General features: G+C 55.1%; 5 protein-coding genes across 5 annotated transcripts; 2 read left to right on the top strand and 3 right to left on the bottom strand.

Annotated features, from left to right (window-relative positions):
- Positions 1-280: 280 nt before the first annotated feature.
- On the top strand, positions 281-1,480 carry F5144DRAFT_625494 (uncharacterized protein; the record flags this gene model as incomplete). Its single annotated transcript, XM_066792227.1, has 1 exon — positions 281-1,480. The coding sequence occupies one exon, from the start codon at positions 281-283 to the stop codon at positions 1,478-1,480; it is 1,200 nt and encodes a 399-aa protein (XP_066648762.1).
- Positions 1,481-1,829: 349 nt separating this feature from the next.
- On the top strand, positions 1,830-2,893 carry F5144DRAFT_637300 (uncharacterized protein; the record flags this gene model as incomplete). Its single annotated transcript, XM_066792651.1, has 1 exon — positions 1,830-2,893. The coding sequence occupies exon 1, from the start codon at positions 1,850-1,852 to the stop codon at positions 2,891-2,893; it is 1,044 nt and encodes a 347-aa protein (XP_066648761.1). The 5' UTR covers positions 1,830-1,849.
- A 383-nt stretch (positions 2,894-3,276) lies between these two features.
- F5144DRAFT_617331 (uncharacterized protein) lies at positions 3,277-6,027 on the bottom strand. Its single transcript, XM_066791876.1, has 3 exons — positions 4,172-6,027; positions 3,767-4,112; positions 3,277-3,687 (listed from the first exon to the last, which is right to left on the bottom strand). The coding sequence occupies exons 1-3, from the start codon at positions 5,876-5,878 to the stop codon at positions 3,560-3,562; spliced, it is 2,181 nt and encodes a 726-aa protein (XP_066648760.1). The 5' UTR covers positions 5,879-6,027; the 3' UTR covers positions 3,277-3,559.
- An 8,224-nt stretch (positions 6,028-14,251) lies between these two features.
- F5144DRAFT_617330 (uncharacterized protein) lies at positions 14,252-15,253 on the bottom strand (the record flags this gene model as incomplete). The annotated part of the gene is made up of 2 exons (XM_066791875.1): positions 14,252-15,147; positions 15,235-15,253. The coding sequence occupies 2 exons, from the start codon at positions 15,251-15,253 to the stop codon at positions 14,252-14,254; spliced, it is 915 nt and encodes a 304-aa protein (XP_066648759.1).
- Positions 15,254-15,746: 493 nt separating this feature from the next.
- Positions 15,747-16,849, bottom strand: F5144DRAFT_637295 (uncharacterized protein; the record flags this gene model as incomplete). The annotated part of the gene is made up of 1 exon (XM_066792650.1): positions 15,747-16,849. The coding sequence occupies one exon, from the start codon at positions 16,847-16,849 to the stop codon at positions 16,175-16,177; it is 675 nt and encodes a 224-aa protein (XP_066648758.1). The 3' UTR covers positions 15,747-16,174.
- Positions 16,850-19,436: the final 2,587 nt, after the last annotated feature.

Genomic DNA, 19,436 nt, shown 5'->3' with positions numbered 1-19,436 from the left:
CAAGAAAAAATATGTGCCTCCTTTATCATTCTGGAATTGGGTTTGAACCGATTGCTGGTACCTTCCTGATAAAATCTTTTTCCCTGTTCAAACCCGTCTTTCCTCTCTCCACTGGCCACCGATCCGATCAACTACCTAGGTACTTTCGAACTAAATCACACAATTTTTACGAGGTATTTTTGAACTCTGAACTACCCTTTTTGCCTGGCACGACAACCGACTTTACCTTTTTCGCAACTCCTTCCATTTCCGGGACAATTGAGAGTACAGAAGATTCAGTATGGCCAGCTCTTCATCCCAATCAACACAGGCGGATGAAGACCCAGTCGCGAAGTTCGGGGTTGACTTTTCGCCCAAGTTCACGTTCTCACTCCTCACCCTTCAGTATCTGGGCGGTTACCGATACCACGTGAAGCCCGACTCGTCTATAGTGCAGGACCTGAAGGACACCAAGGCAATCTACGTCGGCATCAATCGGTTGTCGCTAGCCCCTGTTATGGCGAAGAAAGATCCATCGCCAACCGGGACCAGGGCAGCCCTCAAGTTGTTTAGTGCGGACGATTCGAGGTCCGTTTATGACCCCGTTCCCACAGTCAATGTCTTACGCCAAACCACATCCGATCTCTTCATCGGCATCTTGACTGGGAACGAAGGGGAACAACTATCGCCCGACGAAGTGGTTGTAATGGCAGCTGAGGGGGAGGAACTTTCCCAGAGGCTGATCCAAGGCCTCCCACTGGGCATGCCAAGCCACACTGGATATGCCTCCAAGAAGAAGACCCATCCTGACAATATCTGCGACTCGATCAGAGGCGTCCAATACTCACTCCCTATCTTCCGAATCGCCGAGGACGACGTCCCTAAACGGGCCATGGACCTTCTCGGTCTGTGGATGGTAGAACATCCCCAGGATCTACTCTATATGCAGGTTGCCATCCAGAAGGTCCTTCAATGGATCTACATCGCATCGTCGTCAACCCTGCGACTAGAGGACGACATGGATGGGGACGAGGCGCCTGTCCCCTTCGTTTCTCTCACAGACTGGCTGAGATGTGCCCATCTCTACGAAGCGTTCCACCAGATCCACGAGCTGGTCTACTATTGCCACCCCTTCAGATTCACAGAGAAGGTCTTGCGGGGTGAGGCATCGCCGGCTAGGGTGGCCTCGGATTTTGTGCCCCCTAACCCAGTAGAGGAGGAGCTTATCCTGGTTCTGACCCCTCTGGCTGTGTCCCCTTTCGGCTATGCCCTTCCCTGTTTCTTTCGGGGCTCGACGATGCCCGATTTTGCCGTTTTGGTTCCCAAGCAGGGGTTTCTCCCCCGAACGGAGGCTAACTTGGCCACAACCAACCAGCCGGACTGGCGCTCTCTTTTCTGGTCGCACATTCCACTATGGAATGACTCTCCCATTAAGCCCAGCGGGACGCAGAAGCGGCCCCACACCGAGAGAGATGTGAGCGACCTATCCAGAGAGATCTAGATCCCTTCCTCTTGGATCCCGTCCCCTTTGGCAAAGAAGCTCAACTTGACTGAGAACACCCAGTCTCTACGTTGGAACCCCAATGAATTGACTTCCATTTCAGCTTGGAATCAATGCATCCTGGATCGTCATGAATGTGAGCGCTTCAAAACGCGATCTCCAATTCTCGGACCGGTTCAGTTCAAGGGAGTTGGCGAGACCACTCAGGATGTCACAGCCTTATTGACCTACATGAAGGCCTATATCTCAGGTGGAGGGGTGTGCTGGGCTATCCGGGGACCGACCAGATCTATTTTCAAGGAGCGAGTTCTACCTGAAGGCGTTTTCTCTAACTTCGCTGAGCGGCTCACTCAATTGAATACGAACAGCATGGTTAGTAATGCCCGTTTAGGTGAAGCGGCAGGCCCTAGCAGTCAGATGCCGACCATCAGCCGTGATCAGGATACCGGTACCCATGCTGAGGACGAGGGAATGGATTCTCAGCATTTGCTTGCCACCGGCCATGGCTACTCGATCGCTCCTCCCGACTTCTGTGGAACTTCCGGTCCTTTGCCCCCCGGACTCTTACAGCTCCCAAGCTACGCCCTCTGGGGGCCTGTCTGCGTCAATTGGTGGAGGCAACAGAACACCGCCCGCACCAAGTGGGGTCTTGAGCATGGCTTCACTCTCGCAGATGCCACGTACTCGGCCAAGACTGGTCTCATTAACTTCCCGGGGCTTGGAGACTTGGATTTCATCCCTCCTGAAGTTCGCAGCGCGCTACCTAGGCTGCCTCAAGCCCTTGACAGGATCCTATGGAACCACTTCTTGTCCTCCCTCAAGGATTTCATTCATCCTCTCCGACACTGGGGAGACCTCCCCGATATCGTCACTCGGTGGATGGCAGGCTCTACTCCAGTAGACGACGAAACCCTCAAGAGGACCACGGCTAAACTCGTTATCGACTACTTCCTAGCCGTCATACCTATCCACATCGCCCACTGCATGCTGAGAAGCAAAGCGCCAGACTGGTTGCGTGGGAGCCTAGGCCAGGGGAAGATTACAGAGGAGATGGTCAAATCCAAGCTGGCATGGCTGCTAGAGGGACAGGACAAAGCGGACTTTGATGTTTATATGGCCACTTCATATCAATTCCCCGACGTTGCACGGGAGAAGATGGCGGAAATATTTTCTCGTACCGCACACATCGAATTTCCTTTAGCCTTCCGACATCTCCTAGCTGAGGATGCAGACTTCCAAGACTCGCTGAGCTCCTCCCTTACAGATCACTATGGTGTGTACGAGGAACTGGACTTCTCGGGGCTTGTCGAACCCCTGCCCGAGCATGCAGATATCACGGAGATGGTGGAAGATGGGGAGCGCCCATCAAGGAGGCGTAGACTGGACCATGGCTTGATCCGTTCGCAGGCTTGAAAATGGCGGCCTGACTCATTGAGGATGACCATAGATGGTCACCAAGTGGTGGGACCTGCTTAGCTCTTTTGGTGGAACTGGGGTACTCTATTGCAAACTGATGAAATCTCAATAGGTCCTGTTACCGCGTTAATCGGGTTAGTTTCTTTTTCTTATTAGCTTGGTACACGCCCTACCAATTGACCATCGGACACTCTCTGATACAGCTACACCCTGCTTCTGTTTATCTGTGGAACCAGCTTGTTCTATCAGCATCTATCAGAGGTGCTTGGTACGCCTTCGATGCTTCCTTGCCTTTTTCCCAACTTGCTCGTACTCAAAATGATAGGCGGGCAGATAGTCTTCTGTTCAGTCCCCAAAGCTACTGAGACCGAGGACAAGTGTCAATCACCAAAGTGCCATTTATTCGTCTCGTTAACGGACTGGTTGAGATGCCTGGATATTAAGCTTCGTACGCCAACCCCCCTGAACTCGGGGGCGGCTGCCCCACAACCTTGGGTCTTTCAGACACCAAACAAGACTGTCTCCTCCGCAAACTGCCGACTGGGATTGCAACAGTAGAGTACGGTTATGCACGCATCCGACAAACTGAAGCCACCATCCCCGCTCCCATATCCACAATATGGACCGTCCCAAGGAGATCGGATCGCTTTGCATCAGCCTCGATCACAAGGAAGACAAGTCGCCTTCCAGGGTGTGGTACATTTCTGTCACAGTCCCACTCGAGTAGACGAGCGCCACAAGCTCATCGACGCCGTGGTGGGCGTGCTTCTCTCCTGAAAATACCAGCCAGGCTAATGACGCACCAGCATTAGTAAATACCTTCAAATCTGAATGTAATGAGGCTCCAGTCATTCAGGGACGGCCACTCACCATAGTCCTCACCGCTGTACATCATGCTCAGGAAGGTGCCAAAGTTCCGCCCATCCTTGCGGAACACCTTCTCGATAGGAGTTGCCGCGCGGTTCGCCTCACCAGGGTTCTGGGACAAAGGTCTGTCACAGTCCCTTTTGTAGGCCGCCGCAAAGTCCAGATCGAAGTCCGCTTCGTCCATGGCAATCATGTAGCCACCCTTGCGCACATTGCATTTGGTAATGTTGTACGGGTCCTGGGTGTCTGGAACGGGTCCGATCGCTGGTTCCGCCCACTGCTGGAACTCGGGCTCCAAGTCGCGCATGGAATGGTAGGACCAGTCGTACCGCCCAACGTACAATACGTCCTGTAAGGTGTCAGGTCACGTCCATAGCCTTGAGAGACAAAAGAAAAAGGGGGTCTGACCTTGTCGGTGTGGCGGTTTCTGTTGCTCACCGCCCCCGGTCCTGTCCCATCCAGCGCTCGCACTCTCTTCAGCACTTCCCCGGGATCGACATCCTCGTGATGCAAAATCCAACCCGCGAGGTATCCTGGCCCATCGGGATCTGGCAGAAATCTCCCAATTCTCACTTTCTCGTCGTATGGCCGAACCTTCCACTGGCCATGCCGAGCCGCAGACCTGTAGCTGAAGCGATGCTGCAGGATAGTGCCGCCTTGTAGCTCCTGGGGTATGGCATCTGCGTTCTGAGTGAAGTCCGAGTGGGACATGGTGGAGTATAGACCGATCATCTGACCCCAGAGGAGGGAACCGGAGCTGACCGTGAAACTGGAAGTTAACGAGTCCGGGGGGAGGGTCCCGTCCGAGCGACGCATGCTGTGCACCTGAATATAAGGAGATGAAACGACAGGGCTGTCAGTAGATGTGTTCCCAGCCCCCCAGATGATGGGATTCGGGAGCCAAGCGGCATGCTTGAGCTCATCGAGCCTGTATCTTTCATCGCTTGCTCTATCCTCCTCAGTCAACCACGGCCGCGCGGCATAATACTCCTCCTTAATGGATGCGTGAAGCTGCTGCCTGCCTTCGGATGGTCTCCATTCATCAACAACCCGCCTCGCCTGACGAATGATAGACGCCACTTTAGACTCAATTTCGTCCGGCTTCAAACGGCGGATTGCGAAATTCTGAAAATCCTGGTTCGTAACCCAGTCCTCCCACTGCGTCACAAAGACCGAGATGTCTCGCAACTGATCGAGTCCGCCAGCCTTGTTTCTCTCAATCTGCCTGATCCTCAGGAGAAGGTTCAAAAATTCGTGCGTTAAGTCCCAGTGGGCTTGATCGGAAATGTCGCTCTGCCGTTGCTTTTCTCGAAGCTCCTCTGCCCTTTGCACACTACTTCTCAGTTCGTCATCGCCGGGCCATAGTAGGCCCTCCTCTTGCTGCCTCGCCAGGTACGCATGAGCGAACGTGGCGCATCGCCAAAGGCCAAGGTTGGATTCCAATTGCGAGCCGGACTGCCAGCGCGTGCCAAAACGGTGCCAGAAACTGTCCAGGCGATTCCAGTAGCTAACAAGCTGGCAGTAGGGCGTTCTGACCTCCTCCTGTAGGAATGTGGTGCCGACGATACGCTGAAGCGCCGCTGCTTTGGTTTCGAGCACCAGATGCAAGACAGGCACGTTCGGTTTGATGGCAGTGATCTTCGCGGTGGCTCCGTTGTCGCCAGGGTTAAGGGTGTCGAGGTTGAATTGGTGTACTTCGGCCAGGGTCGTGCTCCAAGGCAGTGGGCGGTTGTCCCACAAGGGGCCTTGGCTGGTCTCGTAGTCTTGATTCTGCGGGAAGATGGTGAACTGTCCTTGGTATTTCTTGGGGATGGCAAACTCCTGTTCCACCTTCTTGACTAACTGAAGAAGAGTCACACCGCACGCCAATGGTTCGGAGAAGACGTAGCGGCCCAACCCTTCTCTGGGGTTCACCCTCTCCTCCTTGGGTAAGGATTTGTATTCCGGCTTCTCTCGCGGGGGTGGAGGCGGCTCAATCAATGGCGGAAGCTTCCACGAGGAATCTGGGAAGTCGAGGAAGAGGTCGGGAAGCAGAACTTGAGCGACCAGGGGATCATGGTTGACGAATACATGAACAATGAAGTGTGAAGGCTTCATGTCTCCCGAGGCTGCCATTCAAGGTGGCTGGACAAAAAGAAGGAACGTATGAAACTCAGGGCTGAATAACGCAGAAGAGCTGAACAGAGCATTTAGTAATTCAAAGGATAGGTGCCTGTAGAAACCTTGTGGCTGCCTACAAGTAGTCTCAAAATGGAACGTTTGGTGGAGAAGTTAAAAGAGTAAGACGGAGATGAAGTTGCGTTCGGCCCGCGTTTAGCCCATGTTCTGCCCAACCAGACCGCCTCCAAGTCCTAAGGCACCTTAGCATGGCTTGGAAACAGTGTTTGTTGATGTGCCACACTTTCCCGTTGTGGCAGTGTGGTGGATGTGGAATGGCTGCAACATGTCTTGTCTCTTGATCCGCCTGAATCCCACGCCTCGTTACAAAACGGTCATCTCCTGCTCAGTTCCCAAAGCTAAGCCGAAGACAAGTGCCCGTAACCATCGTGCCATTTCAGATCGTGGTCTTCTGCCATTCTGAAACCATAAGCTGTAGTTGTTCCGGGTTACTAAATAACAACACCAGGACAGATATTGGGGGTCGAAACTGGAACTTAACCAATCTAAGGGTTAAGCACGCCAGGGCGAACACCCTCCTTTTGGTAATACTCCTTGACAAATTTTCCCGGACATTGTCTCAATTGCGATCAAGCAAGGAAGTTTTAAAAGTAATCGAAGAATCATACTAGGTACACGTACAGTCAACATTCATACAATAACCTCTTTGGGGGCGCCACATGCACACGCCCAATGCGCCCACTGTTGATCATGGCAGCATAAATATTTATTATTCCTACACCGCTATGCCCTTGGGCTCGCCGGTCCAACTATCTAGCTAGTTGTACAGGAAAACCGTCCTGGTTTCCCAGTCGGACTAAAAACCTGTACCGATGTTACCTTGGCCCGTCTCTTCAGAATCCGTCGTACTACGGTTGAAGGGAGCCTACCCAGCTCCCTGCATTCCGACATCCTGACCGTCCGCCTCCAAGGTATCCGCGGCCTCTGGAGTCGTAACCCCTAGGCCCCCAACACCGTCTCCTCGGTCTCCGGTCAGATCCGTATCAACCTTCCTCGCAAAGGTCAGCTTTCCTTGCCTCGAACTCCTTGCAGCCTCCTCCTGGGCTATGAGAAAGCCGGGGGGGCGGCCCCGTGGTCTCTTCCTTTTTCCCCCTTCTTGGAAGCCATCGTCGGCCTCCTCCAGGGTGGACGCACCCCGGAATGTGACGCTCCGCATCCTCGGTAGTAGTCTCTCTTGCTGCTGTTGTGTTTGTTGCTGCAAAGCAAGCTCAAAGGTTCGAGGCCGGAAATGGTATGCCTCCCTCGCCGCACCCCGGGCTTTTACTGCTTCCGGGCACCACCGTACCCAGGCCGGGTGCTTCCCTGAGCAGCACGGACAAAAGTATGGAATCTCGTTGCCGTGGGTTGGGCATTGGGCTTCCCCCGCCCTCCCGCCTCCCCCATGGGCCGCTGTGCCGCAGCGCGGGCACAGCGCAGACTTCTTGCAGAACCGTTGGGTGTGACCCCATTTCCAGCACCTATAGCACTGGGTAGCCTGCAGTGCAGACCAGTACGGCTCGCAGTTGAGCATCTGGGCCCGCCAAACCACTCCCTCCTCGCAGGCCCTTTTGGATTCTTCCTGACTGGTCATGGTAACCAGTGCCGTCGCTCTCGTGACTCCCTCGATCGTTGGAATTCGGAACTTGACTCGTTCCACCGACTGCAGCCCCAGCTGCTTGCCGAATGCCGCTTCTGTGACGTCCCTCAAGTCTCTCTTCAACATCCCTTTTACCAAAACCGCAAATGTCCGCTTTGCCTCTTTCGCCACCTCTCCAAACGCCGTTCCGATCCATCCTCCGTTCTTCGCGTGCCATTCCTTCGCTTCAGCATCCTGAAAAGTGACGATAACATCCCCGCTAGGGAGCTTGCGTGCTGCCACTGCTCCCTTCCTCTCGGAAACCCCGTTGACCGCCTGGACGATCTCTTGTGGAGACCTCCGGGTCAGCGACGGCTCTATAGATCCCCTCACCAGTATTTCCTTGTTGAGCCGCCCCGGTATGATCTTCTTCGGGAGCTCTCCTTCCCCAGCCACCACTGCAGCCCACGACCGGGCTACCGTTGTTGCTGGTGCAGGAGCTTGCTTCTTTCTCTGATCCTGCAGTTCCCTCCGGGCCTCTTGCAATTCCTTCTGGACCTCCTGCATCTCCTTCCGGACTTCCTGCATCTGTTTTCTCACTTCCTCTATGGCCCTCCCTGTCCCTTGTCCGATACCGTCCACCACGGCGTCCACGACGGTTCCTTGAATCCTCGCAACGTCGATTCCCTCGTTTCCCGTCTCTGATGCCTTTCCGCTTTCCAGTCTACGCAGCCTCCGCAGCCGTGTCATGATCTCATCCGCCACTACTTGGGAGACCGCCTCGTTTGGTTCCTTGGCCAAGTGGACTATTGTCCCTGCAAGTACCTCGTCTGATTCGTCGTGTAGAGGGTTGGGGCCATTGTAGATGTCATCTTCCATCACTTCGTCGCTGTCCTTCGTTGTGATTGGTTCGGCTCCTCCAGTAGGTGGGGCAGGCTCCCCCCGTGCAGCATTTTTCCCAGCCCCGGGCGCGGTCTTGCCCTTTCCTTTGCGAGCCATCGCGACGAGGCGCGACAGATCCCGCAACGGGGAAACTACCGTCGGCGGTTAGAGCTTTCTGAGCTCGATCGACTGGTGGTAGTTTCAGGCGTTTTGTTGCTTCTTTCGTGTTTTCGGTTTTTTTTTCTCTTCATCCAATCCATGGCCAATAATATTATTATTCATACTCCGCTATGCCCTAGGGCGTGCCGGACCCTCTGCTATTTAGTGTACAGGAAAACCGTGCCCTCCCGGGCCGGGTGAAAAACCCCTACCAACAATCAAGGAACGATGCGTTCTGGTGAGTCTACGTATACAAAGAGAGGAGGCCTCCTGGCCTCCGAACGGGGGCGCTTCAGGCCGCCGTTTCCAGCTCGAGCCTCCTGGCCAAGCTGTACATCGGCAGCCTCCCCGAGTCCATCAGCCAGTCGAGGATCCTCCTCGCAAGCCGTGCAGTCGTGGGATTGATACCGTGTAGAACTGAGTAAAAGTCCCGTCGTGTCCGAATTCCAGTTCTCTCCCATCTTCGAGTCAACGGTGGGGCCAAACACCACACTACCAGGTGTTCGGCAGTCTCTCGTCCCTCGCCACATTCGCAGGCAGGCGTCAGAACCTCCGGGACTTCCCGTGTAAACAAGTAGTCCCGTAAGCCTATTGCTCCCGTCCGGATTTGAATGAGCAGTGAGCTTTTCGCCTTGCTGAGACCGTCATGCCTCCTTAGGGTTTCGTTCCGGAATAGCGTCTCCCGCTGATGGTCAAAGTCGTCCGCCGGCCTGGTGATTGCTCTGCCGTCCCGTTTCTTTAACCACCTCGCTCTCCAGGCCTCTTCTACTGCCTTGTCCGTGTCTATGGTTCCCCCCGTCCAGCGCATGATCGTGCTCGCGGCTCTCTCTACCGCCGTGGGCCCTTGAGGTCTCAAGGTTCGCGGTCGGCCCCTGTTGCCCCTCCTCGAGCTGAGTCTCTGCTGTATCTTGCGGCAGGCGGTAAGGATAACGCTCCCCGCCGTCTTTTTGCCGCCTTGGCCGTCGTCCAGATCGGGTTGTTGGAGTCGGTTTTCGAAATCTGCAAGCCGTTTGTTTAGGTATAAGTCCAACGGTGGTACCCACGTCTCTGTCTCGAGGTTACGGATGGGGGTAGACTTAAAGGCTCCCGCCACAATCCTCAGGCTCTTGTTCTGGGCCTTCCCGAGGGCCTTGGTGATGCCTTTCTTCACCGGTTCGCCTCCCACATCCGTGGGAATGTGGAACGACGATGCGCCATAGGCCAGCGCTGACCGGATGCACTTTGTGTACACTTCTCGCGCTTTGGCTAGACCCAGTCCCCACGTCGATGCCGCTAGCCTCGACAGGGCATAGCTCTGGGTCCTCAGCTTCTTCTCCACCGCCGCAAGGTGGGCTTTCCAGTTGAGCTTCCGGTCCAGCCAGACTCCCAGGAACCTGGCAGACTCCTTCGGTCTGACGGGGCTGGTGCCTCCCCCTGGGTTAGTGAGTTCCAGCTGGTTTGTCCACTGCCGTCGTCCCTTGTTGAAATGGATCAGTTCGCTCTTTTCCGGGGCAAACTTCATCCCCCGACTGTCCGCCCATCGCATGCATGTTTCCCACGCCGCCTCCAGTTGCCGGACGTTGGCCTCGGGGTTTCGACCAAACACCAGGAGGTTGGTGTCATCCGCAAACCCCGTTATAGCCAAGTGAGGGTGCTCGTCTTTTAGCTGCTTGTATAATGAGGAAATATAGAGGATGAAGAGAACAGGGGAAAGGGGTGAGCCTTGGGGGACCCCTGCCCGAATTGCCGTCGGTGCCGCCGTCTTGCCGTCGAAAAGAAGGGTGGCCTCTCGACCAGTCAACCAGTCTCTCGTCCAGAGGACCAGCCACCTCGGGTAGCCCACTTCTCGCAAAGTTGCTAGCAGTCGGGTGTGGTTGACCGTGTCAAAGGCTCCTGAAATGTCCAGTTGCAATAGGGACGCCGCACCCTTCTGTCTCCACGCCTCCTGGACCTGGGCTACTACTAGCCGGACAGCCAGCTCTGTGGAGCGGTGTGCTCTGTTCCCCATTTGTTCATCTGGTAAGAGGCCGTTGACTTCTGCAGTTTGAGTGACCTTCCTGGCGACCACTGACTCTATTACCTTCCCTAGGGTTGGCAGCAGAGCAATGGGCCTGTATCCCCCCGGGGTCTGATACACCGGCGGAGCCTTTCCTGGTTTCGGTAGTACTACAGTCTTCGCCCTCTTGAAACGGTTCGGGAACCATCCTAGCTCCAGACACCTTGTCGCCAGAAGGGCCAGCACTTCAGCTAACGGTGCTCCGCACGCCTTCAGAAGGCCCATCGGGAGCAAATCCTCGCCTGGCGCCTTCCAGGGGCTTGCTCTTCCTATCGCTTCCGTGATCTCGGTCGGCGTCACTGCTTGTACAACGTCGAAGCCCGGGTTCCAGCTGCCCAAAAAGGCTGGGTCTTCCACGTCCGTCAGGTTGGCCGGTGGGTCCGGGAAGAACCTCTCGGCCAGCGCGCTGGCCTTCTGGTCGTGCGTTTTGGCCGTTACCTGTCCGGAAGAGTCCTTAAATTCCGGCAGCCTCGGTGGTTCTGGCGGCAAAAAGCTCCGCAGCCTAGCCCATCTTTCCAAGCTCCACATCTGATCGGGCTTCTTTGCCTCGCTTGCTTCCTGTAGGCTGTTTCTCCAAGCCCTCGTCCGTGCTTCGCGCGTTGTTCTGGCAAGGTCCTTGAGCCTTTCGCCGAGCTCCTCCCAACAGTACTCTGCCCTAGTCTCCTTCGCCAACCTCTCGGCTCTCCTGGCCTCCCGGGCGGCCTGCTGCACCTCCACAGTCCACCAGGGAGAGCTGTAGCCGCAGCTCGCCTTCTTCCGTGGAGTGCTTTCCCCCGCGACCCAGGTGAGCCACTCAACCAGGCTATCGAAAGCTTTGTCAAGACCCTCGACTGTCCGGGTCCTGGCCGGTAGTCCGTCCGGTCCCGGGTCCGTGAGCCCCATGGCCTTGCATAGCAACGCTGCTTCAGCCTTCACCCTCTCTCTGTCCATCTTGTTCCAGGCCCAGCCGTCCGGCTGGGTTGGCTTCAGCCCCAGCCTCCCCTCGATCTCGAGCACCTGTGGGTAGTGGTCTGACTTTCCGCGACACTCCTCCCCGTAGTATGTTGTCTGGAGGTTTCCCGAGGCCCAGAAGTGGTCTATAGTTGACGGACGGCCCCGCTGTCGCCCCTGAGGGGCTCGTGTTGTTGCTCCCCTTGGGGTCCTGATGGTGAGGTCCCACAGGAGACCCAGCTGCAGTAGGTCTTCAGACTCCCTGTCGTAGCGCCCGAAATCGTCCCACAGTGGGTGCTTCAAGTTGAAGTCACCTGCCAGAACCACCGGGTGGCTTGGCCTTGGCCGCCCTTGCAGGGCTCTCGGTACGTTCTCGCCGCCGGGAGGGTTGTATATGGACCAAAGCTCGAATCCGGGGTCTTCCCTTCCGAGGTCCGCCTCCGGGAACCACACGCGGCACCAATTCTCCGTGGCTTCGGAGTCCCACTGCCTGATTTCAAATCTTTTGCTTACATATATCGCTGCCCGCCCCTCGAGTTTGTGTACCAGGTGGTATCTGCTGCTCCGGGGGCAGTATGTAGACTCCGTCGCCTTATTAATCCACGGTTCTTGCACAGCCAAGAGGTCGTATTTGGCCTCTTCCAGCAACACTTCCAGTGTTTGCTTGATTCCTTCGGTGTTCCAGAGTAAAATTTTAATTTTCATCGCCTGCGACGGTGATCGAGTCCATCGTAGTGTCCCCCTCGGGGTCGCGTTGGTTCGGAGTAGCAGTGACCGCAGGGTTGGCGGCGACGGCAGGCGTTGGTCCGGTAGCCGGTTCGGGCGCCCGGGGCGGCGGAGCGACGGTGTAGACACCGTTGACTACCGGGTTTGCGAACTGCACCCTCGGAGCCTCGAAGTTGATCCTGGTCTGCTGGGGGTCTAAGAGAGCCTGACGTTGGGCCGCAGCCGCATTCGTCGGTCTTCCTCTCAACCTCTTCCTGCCTACCACCTGATAGCTGTCGTCGCCCCTCTCCTCGCCCTCGAAGTTAAACGCGGGAGCGCTCGTAGGGGCCGTGCTGGCAGAGTTCGCCGCTGCGGTCTCATAAGTCCGTGGCCGGTACTGGTAGGCCTCCTTGGCCTTGGCGAGGGTCCTCGACTTCTCCGGGCACTCTCCTGACCACGCCGGATGCCTTCCTCCGCAGGCCGGGCATCGGAGCGGAATTTCGTTTTTGTGAGTAGGGCACTGGTTCTCGCCGTCCCTGCCGCCCTCTCCATGGGCTTTCGTCCCGCAGCGCGGGCACAATGGGGTAGCCTTGCAATGATGTTGTGTGTGTCCCCACTTCCAGCACTTGTAGCACTGTGTTGGGCTGAGGGCAGCCCAGTAAGGCTCGCAGTCCAGTAGTTGAGCCTTCCAGATCACTCCCTCGTCGCACGCCTTGCGTGCTTCCTCCTGGGAGGTTAAAGCAACCAGCACTGTTGCCCGGGTCGCCTCCCTGTGTCTCGGCACTCTGAACTTCACTTTATCGACTGTGTGGAGGCCTGTTTGTTTCCCGAATTCCTCCTCGGTGACCCCCTGCAGGTCCTTCTTCCACACGCCCTTTAGCAGGACTGCAAAGGTTCTCTTGCTCTCCTCGGCCTGCTCTCCGAAAGCCTCCTTGATCCAGTTGGTGTTCATCGAGTGCCAATCTCTCGCGCCTGCGTTCTGGAATGTGACGATTGTATCGCCGCTGGGGAGCCTTCGGGCCGCAACTGCTCCCTTCTTGATAGACACCCGGTTGATGGCCTGGATGGTTTCTTGCGGGGTGCGTTTGGCGAGATCGGCCGGCATTCCTCTGCCTCTGACTAGAATCTCCTTGTTTATGCGGGTCGGCACTATCTTTGTCGGCGTGTTAGGCTGCGGCTGAGAGGGGGCAGCTCCATGAGCGGCCACTGCGGCCCAGGATCCTCTGTCCTGGGCTCCGGTTCCGTTGACGGCTGCCTTCATTTCCTCGGCCACCACCTTGCGGAGGTTGGCAAGCGAGATGTTTCCAGTCTGTGACTGAGACGCGTTGTGCACCTTCCGGACGGCTGCTAGCAGGTCCTGTCCCATGCCTCTGGCTGTCCCTTTCTTCTCGGGGTCTGCTAGTCCCACCAGCTCGTCAACCATCTTCTTGATAACCTCTATGTCGGAGGGTGGGGGTGAGAGGGGCGGGGTGGGGGGCAAGTGTCGGGACTGCTCTAGCCCACTTCTTCCCCTTTGGACTGGGGCAGTAGGGCCGGCCATCCCGCCTCCACTCAGGGGTTCAGGGGGGCGTGGTCGTCTGGGTAACTGTGGGTGGGTCGGGTAGCTCGTGGGTCCGTGCGTGGGCGATAGAGATTTCCAGGGCCACTGCGTGTCCCGGATCGCCCTTCTTTCCACGCCTACTGCGGCCGCGCTGCGGATTGCGCGTCGGTGCACGTGGTGTGGCTAGATAGGGCTTTGCGAGAGCTTTCGATCAACGCAAGCTTTGGGACTTTTGGGGCCGAAATTCAAGGACGTTCACTTTTTTACATGTAAATATACGAGACGGCTAACCCATATTGTTGCCCTTTTTACCCTTCCTTTTACTAAGTCAAAACCCCTGCTTAGATTCATCCTTTCGCGGCAGTGCGGCACTTGTAAACACTAATAGCAAATATCAATATCATCAATATCATAAGTTGTTTGGTTCTAACTAAGGCAAACCTGCGGTTGTTGTTGGCGTTTGGCGACTTCATAGCCATCTTACTTCTCTCCTTCTTCTTCTTCTTATAGAACGTTCAGGCTCGCGTCTTCGTCTCCATCCGTTGCCTGTGGTGGTGGTTCCACGTTCGGTGGGTTAACTCCTACGGCGACTGGTGCGAGCTTATCACGATTCTGTTTCCAGTATTCCTTCAACCGGTCTCGTAGTTGTTCTGACTGGCCCTTTGCATAATCTTGAGCATTTCTGAGACTTCTCCATCCATCTTTGTAACCTTGATAGGTGCTCTTGAGGTTCGTTGACGAGATAAGATACTGGTGATACTCAAGTCTGCTCTCGTCACCCTCCACTGGGGTAGCATAATGAGCGTATATGTTGAGATTCGTACCATCTGTCGCAAACGTTGTAACTGAAGCGTGACCTGGAGGATCCTGTTCTCCCATATAAGCGAGTGCTTGGGATCTTGCGTAAACCATCGCTGCTCCGCTGTAGGCGCTCTGTACTGTTGCCTCTCTCATGTCTCCAGCCCATTCTCCAGCTATATGTGGCAAGGTTATGGAGTGGGGATCATCCTGGTGAAGAGCCGCGCCGGGGACGTATTCGTCAACCGGGAAAGGGCGGAATTCTTCTTTTTCGAGCCCTTCAACAAAATCAGGCTGTAGTGTAGAGAGGCCGCAGTTTAATCCGAGGTCTTCTGGTAAGCCAGTACAGCCCTGGTCGTGACCATCATCATCATCATCATATTCCTTCAGCAGTCTCCAGCTAGTTTCGATAACTACTGTTGCTTCATTATTAGCTTTGCCAACTCTCTTGGTGTCTGAATTCTTTTTGCTCATCTTGTTGAATTCAGCGAGGTTCTTCTGTGTCAATCGTGCTCGCTTTATCCGTGGTTCCGCACTACCTAGCTGTCGGTTTTGTAACGGCAGATTCACTAAAACTTGCTCTTCTCGTGGTGATGTTGGTTCTGCGGGTGGTGCTGGTCCCTCGGGTGGAGTGCGGAAAAGGGGTGGACCTAAGCCTGTTGCCTGGCTGCTTTGGTCTTAATAGGTACTTTTTCGAGCGAGGTACATTTCATCTCCCTCATTAAATAATGGCCCATTGTCCCTTTTGTTGGTATACTAATCTTGTCCTGTATCGCTGAATGACAAAGAGTCCTTTGTGCAGCTGTTTAAGTTCTCGGTCGCTTTCGTGGCTGAAGGGGCATCCTTCAAGTTTGCTTCCATAAGGTAGCTTCGCCATATACCGTAGGAAAGTGGCCATACTTGGCATACATCGGTGGAGTCTTCGTGGATTCGTTGGAAGCTTTAGGAGTAGTAGGGACTCCTATCTCTTTTACCCTCAACATATTCGTTTTTATCCCCTGCTTGGCAAACGTTCACGAGATAGTAGTTACATAGGTAGTGTCACGGTTATGGCCGCATGCAGGGTCCCGATGGAGGGCGCGTGGGAAGCGTCCCCAGCCAATCATTAAAGATGGGTCCCGGACCAATCAGCAGAGGAACGAGGGGAACGGCTACCGTTCCTCACGTTCCCAAGGGAAGAGGTACGAAGGTACCTTGGGGCCTAGATAGTATATAGTCACTCGTTCTGGAGAGCTCTGGGAGTTCTCCAGTTAGCAATCACAACTACAGTTCGCTACAAGCTCGCAAGCCTACTGTTGAGACAAGTCTATTGTTGTGCACCTTTTGGCTGCACCGAACCTAAGCATCCTTTGCAAGATTACCTTCACTGAACCCTAACAGGATAGGATCCTAGGCAGGTTCGTCACAGGTAGTCACCAAACCTCCCCAAACTTTCACCAAGGCACAGCTCCAATTGCAAATTATACTATCTTTCCAATTCAGTTTTCAACTTTTGTAGAAACTGCTGCTCAGCTCACCTACGCCGCAGTTGGCAAAGGTGTGAGATGCTGAGCTGTGAGTAGCTTCAAAACGACCTTCGAATCCCAGGCAGTCCGGGTTGTCGTTCCTTTCCACCAGCCCACCCCGCAGCTAACCCATGTGCGTGTTCCGATGAGAGACTCCAACAGCCCCCCAAGGGGCTACCACCTGCCAGATATCAGGTTCCGCACCGCTGTCGTCCTGGATATCCGCCCCCGGGGTCGTGCCGACCAAAGGAGCAACCCCGGCGGCCATGGTCCCCAGGGGAGCAGGCTGCTCAAAGACCTGGCCGCGGCCGGGTGATTCACCACGTTGGACGGTCTCTCGACGCTGCTGCTGCTGCTGCTGCTGCTGTTGGTACTGCCGCCACTGCTCTCGGGGCTCGTTGGCCGGGCTCTGGTGCATGGCAGCTTCCTCGGACCCCTGGAGATTAAGCGCCAAGTAGCGGATCAACTGCGAAACCTTGTCGAGTTGCCGGTCGAGGGCGTTGCGCTGCCGCTCGAGTTCGTTTTGGCGCTCGAACAGCCGCGACAGCATCGGGCCTATAGTCCAGAGCCCGAGCTCTGCCATGCCCCTCCAGAAGTCGCCCTCGCTGGCAATCTCCAACACGTTTGAGTTGTGGCCGTTGCCACGGTGTACGCGAGCGTAGGCAGGGGGCGCCTCGCCCATCCCATCCATGCTGAGCGGCTCGTGGTTGCCGCTCCAGGGGCTGCTCGCGTTGGCAGACATGGCGATTCTGAGCTGTTCTTCGGCGTCGGATGTGGTGGTGAGGTTTGGTTCAGACATTTTGAACGGAAGTGACCGACCGACGGAACGGATGCCTATTGTATAAGTATATAAAGCGGTTGGCATAAGAGTCCGAAAAAGCAGAGACTCGAAACAGCGCAAACCTTGAAGACGCGGTCCTGTATATATGTTGTGAATACCATAAAGAGCACAGTGAGATGAACCCATTGTGGACCTTGGAAACCGAGGAATAGTCTTTCTTGTGCCCGTACCATGGGCATTGTCATTGAGCAATATTCCTGTTTATGTCATCTTGGCTGCCCAAAGCCAGCTGCAAACCAACAAAGACACTGTCCCTGTTGCCCATAACGCGAGGTCTTTTCGTATACCCGGAATGCCTTAACCCCAACCCACATTATCACACTAGTGCCAGAATCAGCCGTCGGAAGGTCGTTCTGGACGGCGTTTTTACGCCTCAACTTTATGCACCTAACCTTGTCGTTGTGCGCGAATGTCAACATATCACACTGTCCTGGAACTTGTCTAAAACTAGCGCGATCTTTGCTAGCACCTCTTCCTTTTACGCGAAGCCCCCGCGCGCGAGCCATAGCTGTTCTTGGTGGCCATAAAGCGGTTCTCCTCGCGGGCAAGAGGAACGAGTAATTATCCGCGCGACATTCTTGGCCACTTCTAATTGGGGGCTCCGAATCTGCGGGGTGGTCGGTTAGATTGTCTTCGCCTTCTAGCTTATTGACTTGTTCTTTATTAGCCGGTGCCTCCGGCTTGACTCTCGCTGTATCCCCTTTTCGAAGGTACTATCATTACTTTATCGCTTTCTGAGTATTTCTATTTATCACCTGTCGGAGTGAGGCTACTACTGCCGACGATGCCCCAACTAAAAGAGCGCACTCACTGTACCAGAGACTCGACGGGAGGATATTGCGTTTCATCATATATATCTTCATTCCCTCACTCATCAAGCCGATGAAGAGGATGAACAGTTCCTGACCCGTGTATCGCTTGTTAGATGGGTTTGCTCCACAACAATAATGCTAACTTATAGCCGACTCGACGGCAGTAACTTGCATGGAATTGCCTACTTAGACAGCTGATGATGAGATACCAGGGCGATAAGAATGTGTACATTCTCACCGTTGATACGATGAGTCCTGGGCCTTAGGACTCGCTCGAGAAGAACCCCGCTGCGGTAGTGGTTAAAGTCAACAGCCTGGGATGGGCAAGCACACGTATTCCCTTTAGTCACCGAGTTCTAGGTTCCACCAATACTTTCAGGTTGTAAGAAAAAGTAGGAAAACGCCGTGACGCACTGAGTCCACCACACAATCATTGCTGTGGAGTACCACTGGAGCTGCCTACAGTTCAGTTCGCGGTGCTTGTATGATGACGACGACGTGAGGATTCGGGCCTTCTGAGTTACGGCATTTGCCGCGAAAGTTTTGAGCCACTTGTTGTGAGAGACAAGGACAGGCATCAGAAAAGAAGGCTGGCGGAGTGGGTTTCGTTCACGAGTAATGTTTCAGTTTGTTGATAAAGATTTCAGGACCACTTAATGCTCCCTTCGGACAACCCGCAATCTTCATGCACTCCCACGTACTGACTCGAAATGGGCTGCTTTGGCTCCACCGTCATATCACGAAGCTTAATTGCGGAGCATTAACTGGAGAGCCGGCTTCGGATCGGCGCATTATGTGCTGTTGGGGGTTAAGATTCTTGTTTCTTTATTTGATACACGTGAGATTTGAATTTTTATCTCAACAAAACAAGGCAACCTGTCTGCCCACGGGGCAGCCGTATCTGGCCGAGCAGTGATTTCAAAGCCAACTGACATCATGCCTGGCAGCGTGGAGCAAGGATCGGTCAAGTGTCGGAGATGGCAGCGGACTCCAAACGGATATGGCATCATACTAGCTCACACATCCTCCCCGCTGTCACAGGTGGCTGGGACCCACACCTTTGTCGTGGCCAGACTCGCTAGACCGGTCGGTGAGCGGACTTGCAAAACACTTACCGAAACGTCCTTCACTCGCAGCCCCTTGCCGACGTGGTATGTCTCGTGTATGCTCGCTCTCGACAACTGGGACTCGGCATGGAAGCGAACTTACAGATTTCGTGCTCGGACGGCGCGACCCGTCTCGATTTAGCCTTGGCAGCGCTAAACTTGGCATCGTTGGCAAGCTTACCTCCTTATCCAGTGGACTAGTGTAAGCTGGTTCCTTGATTCGAATCCTTGTGGCGGACCGATGACGGAAAGGGAGGGGTACCCGGCGACGTTGGTGCAGAAGGTTTTCGGCTGCGAAGAGCTTGTCCCAGCCTGGCCTAACAAGGCAATTGTGGTTCAGCCCTGCGTGTTGGTAGCCTGTGGGCGATATTAACCAGAGCCTACCTGTGGGGTCGATGGGACTGACGATCGGACGGAGGTTATGGTTTCCGAGGAGGTTGATGATGATGGGCGCATTTCGTTATTGGCTCTTACAGGGTATATGAATAGCACAGAGATTTGTTGTCTCCTCCGAGTAACTCGTCAAGGCGGGACGGAATGGAACCGGGGATCAACCTCCGAGCACAGTTGGGCGGTTGCACGCCTGCACGCGCAGAGAGAGGAATGTTGTTTGCCAGCGCGCGGTTG

Source organism: Chaetomium tenue (genome assembly GCF_020726465.1).
Source record: "Chaetomium tenue strain MPI-SDFR-AT-0079 chromosome Unknown F5144scaffold_1, whole genome shotgun sequence".
Taxonomy (NCBI): domain Eukaryota; kingdom Fungi; phylum Ascomycota; class Sordariomycetes; order Sordariales; family Chaetomiaceae; genus Chaetomium; species Chaetomium tenue.
Note: the sequence above shows the minus strand (reverse complement) of the source record. Positions and strands in the feature narration are given on the sequence as shown.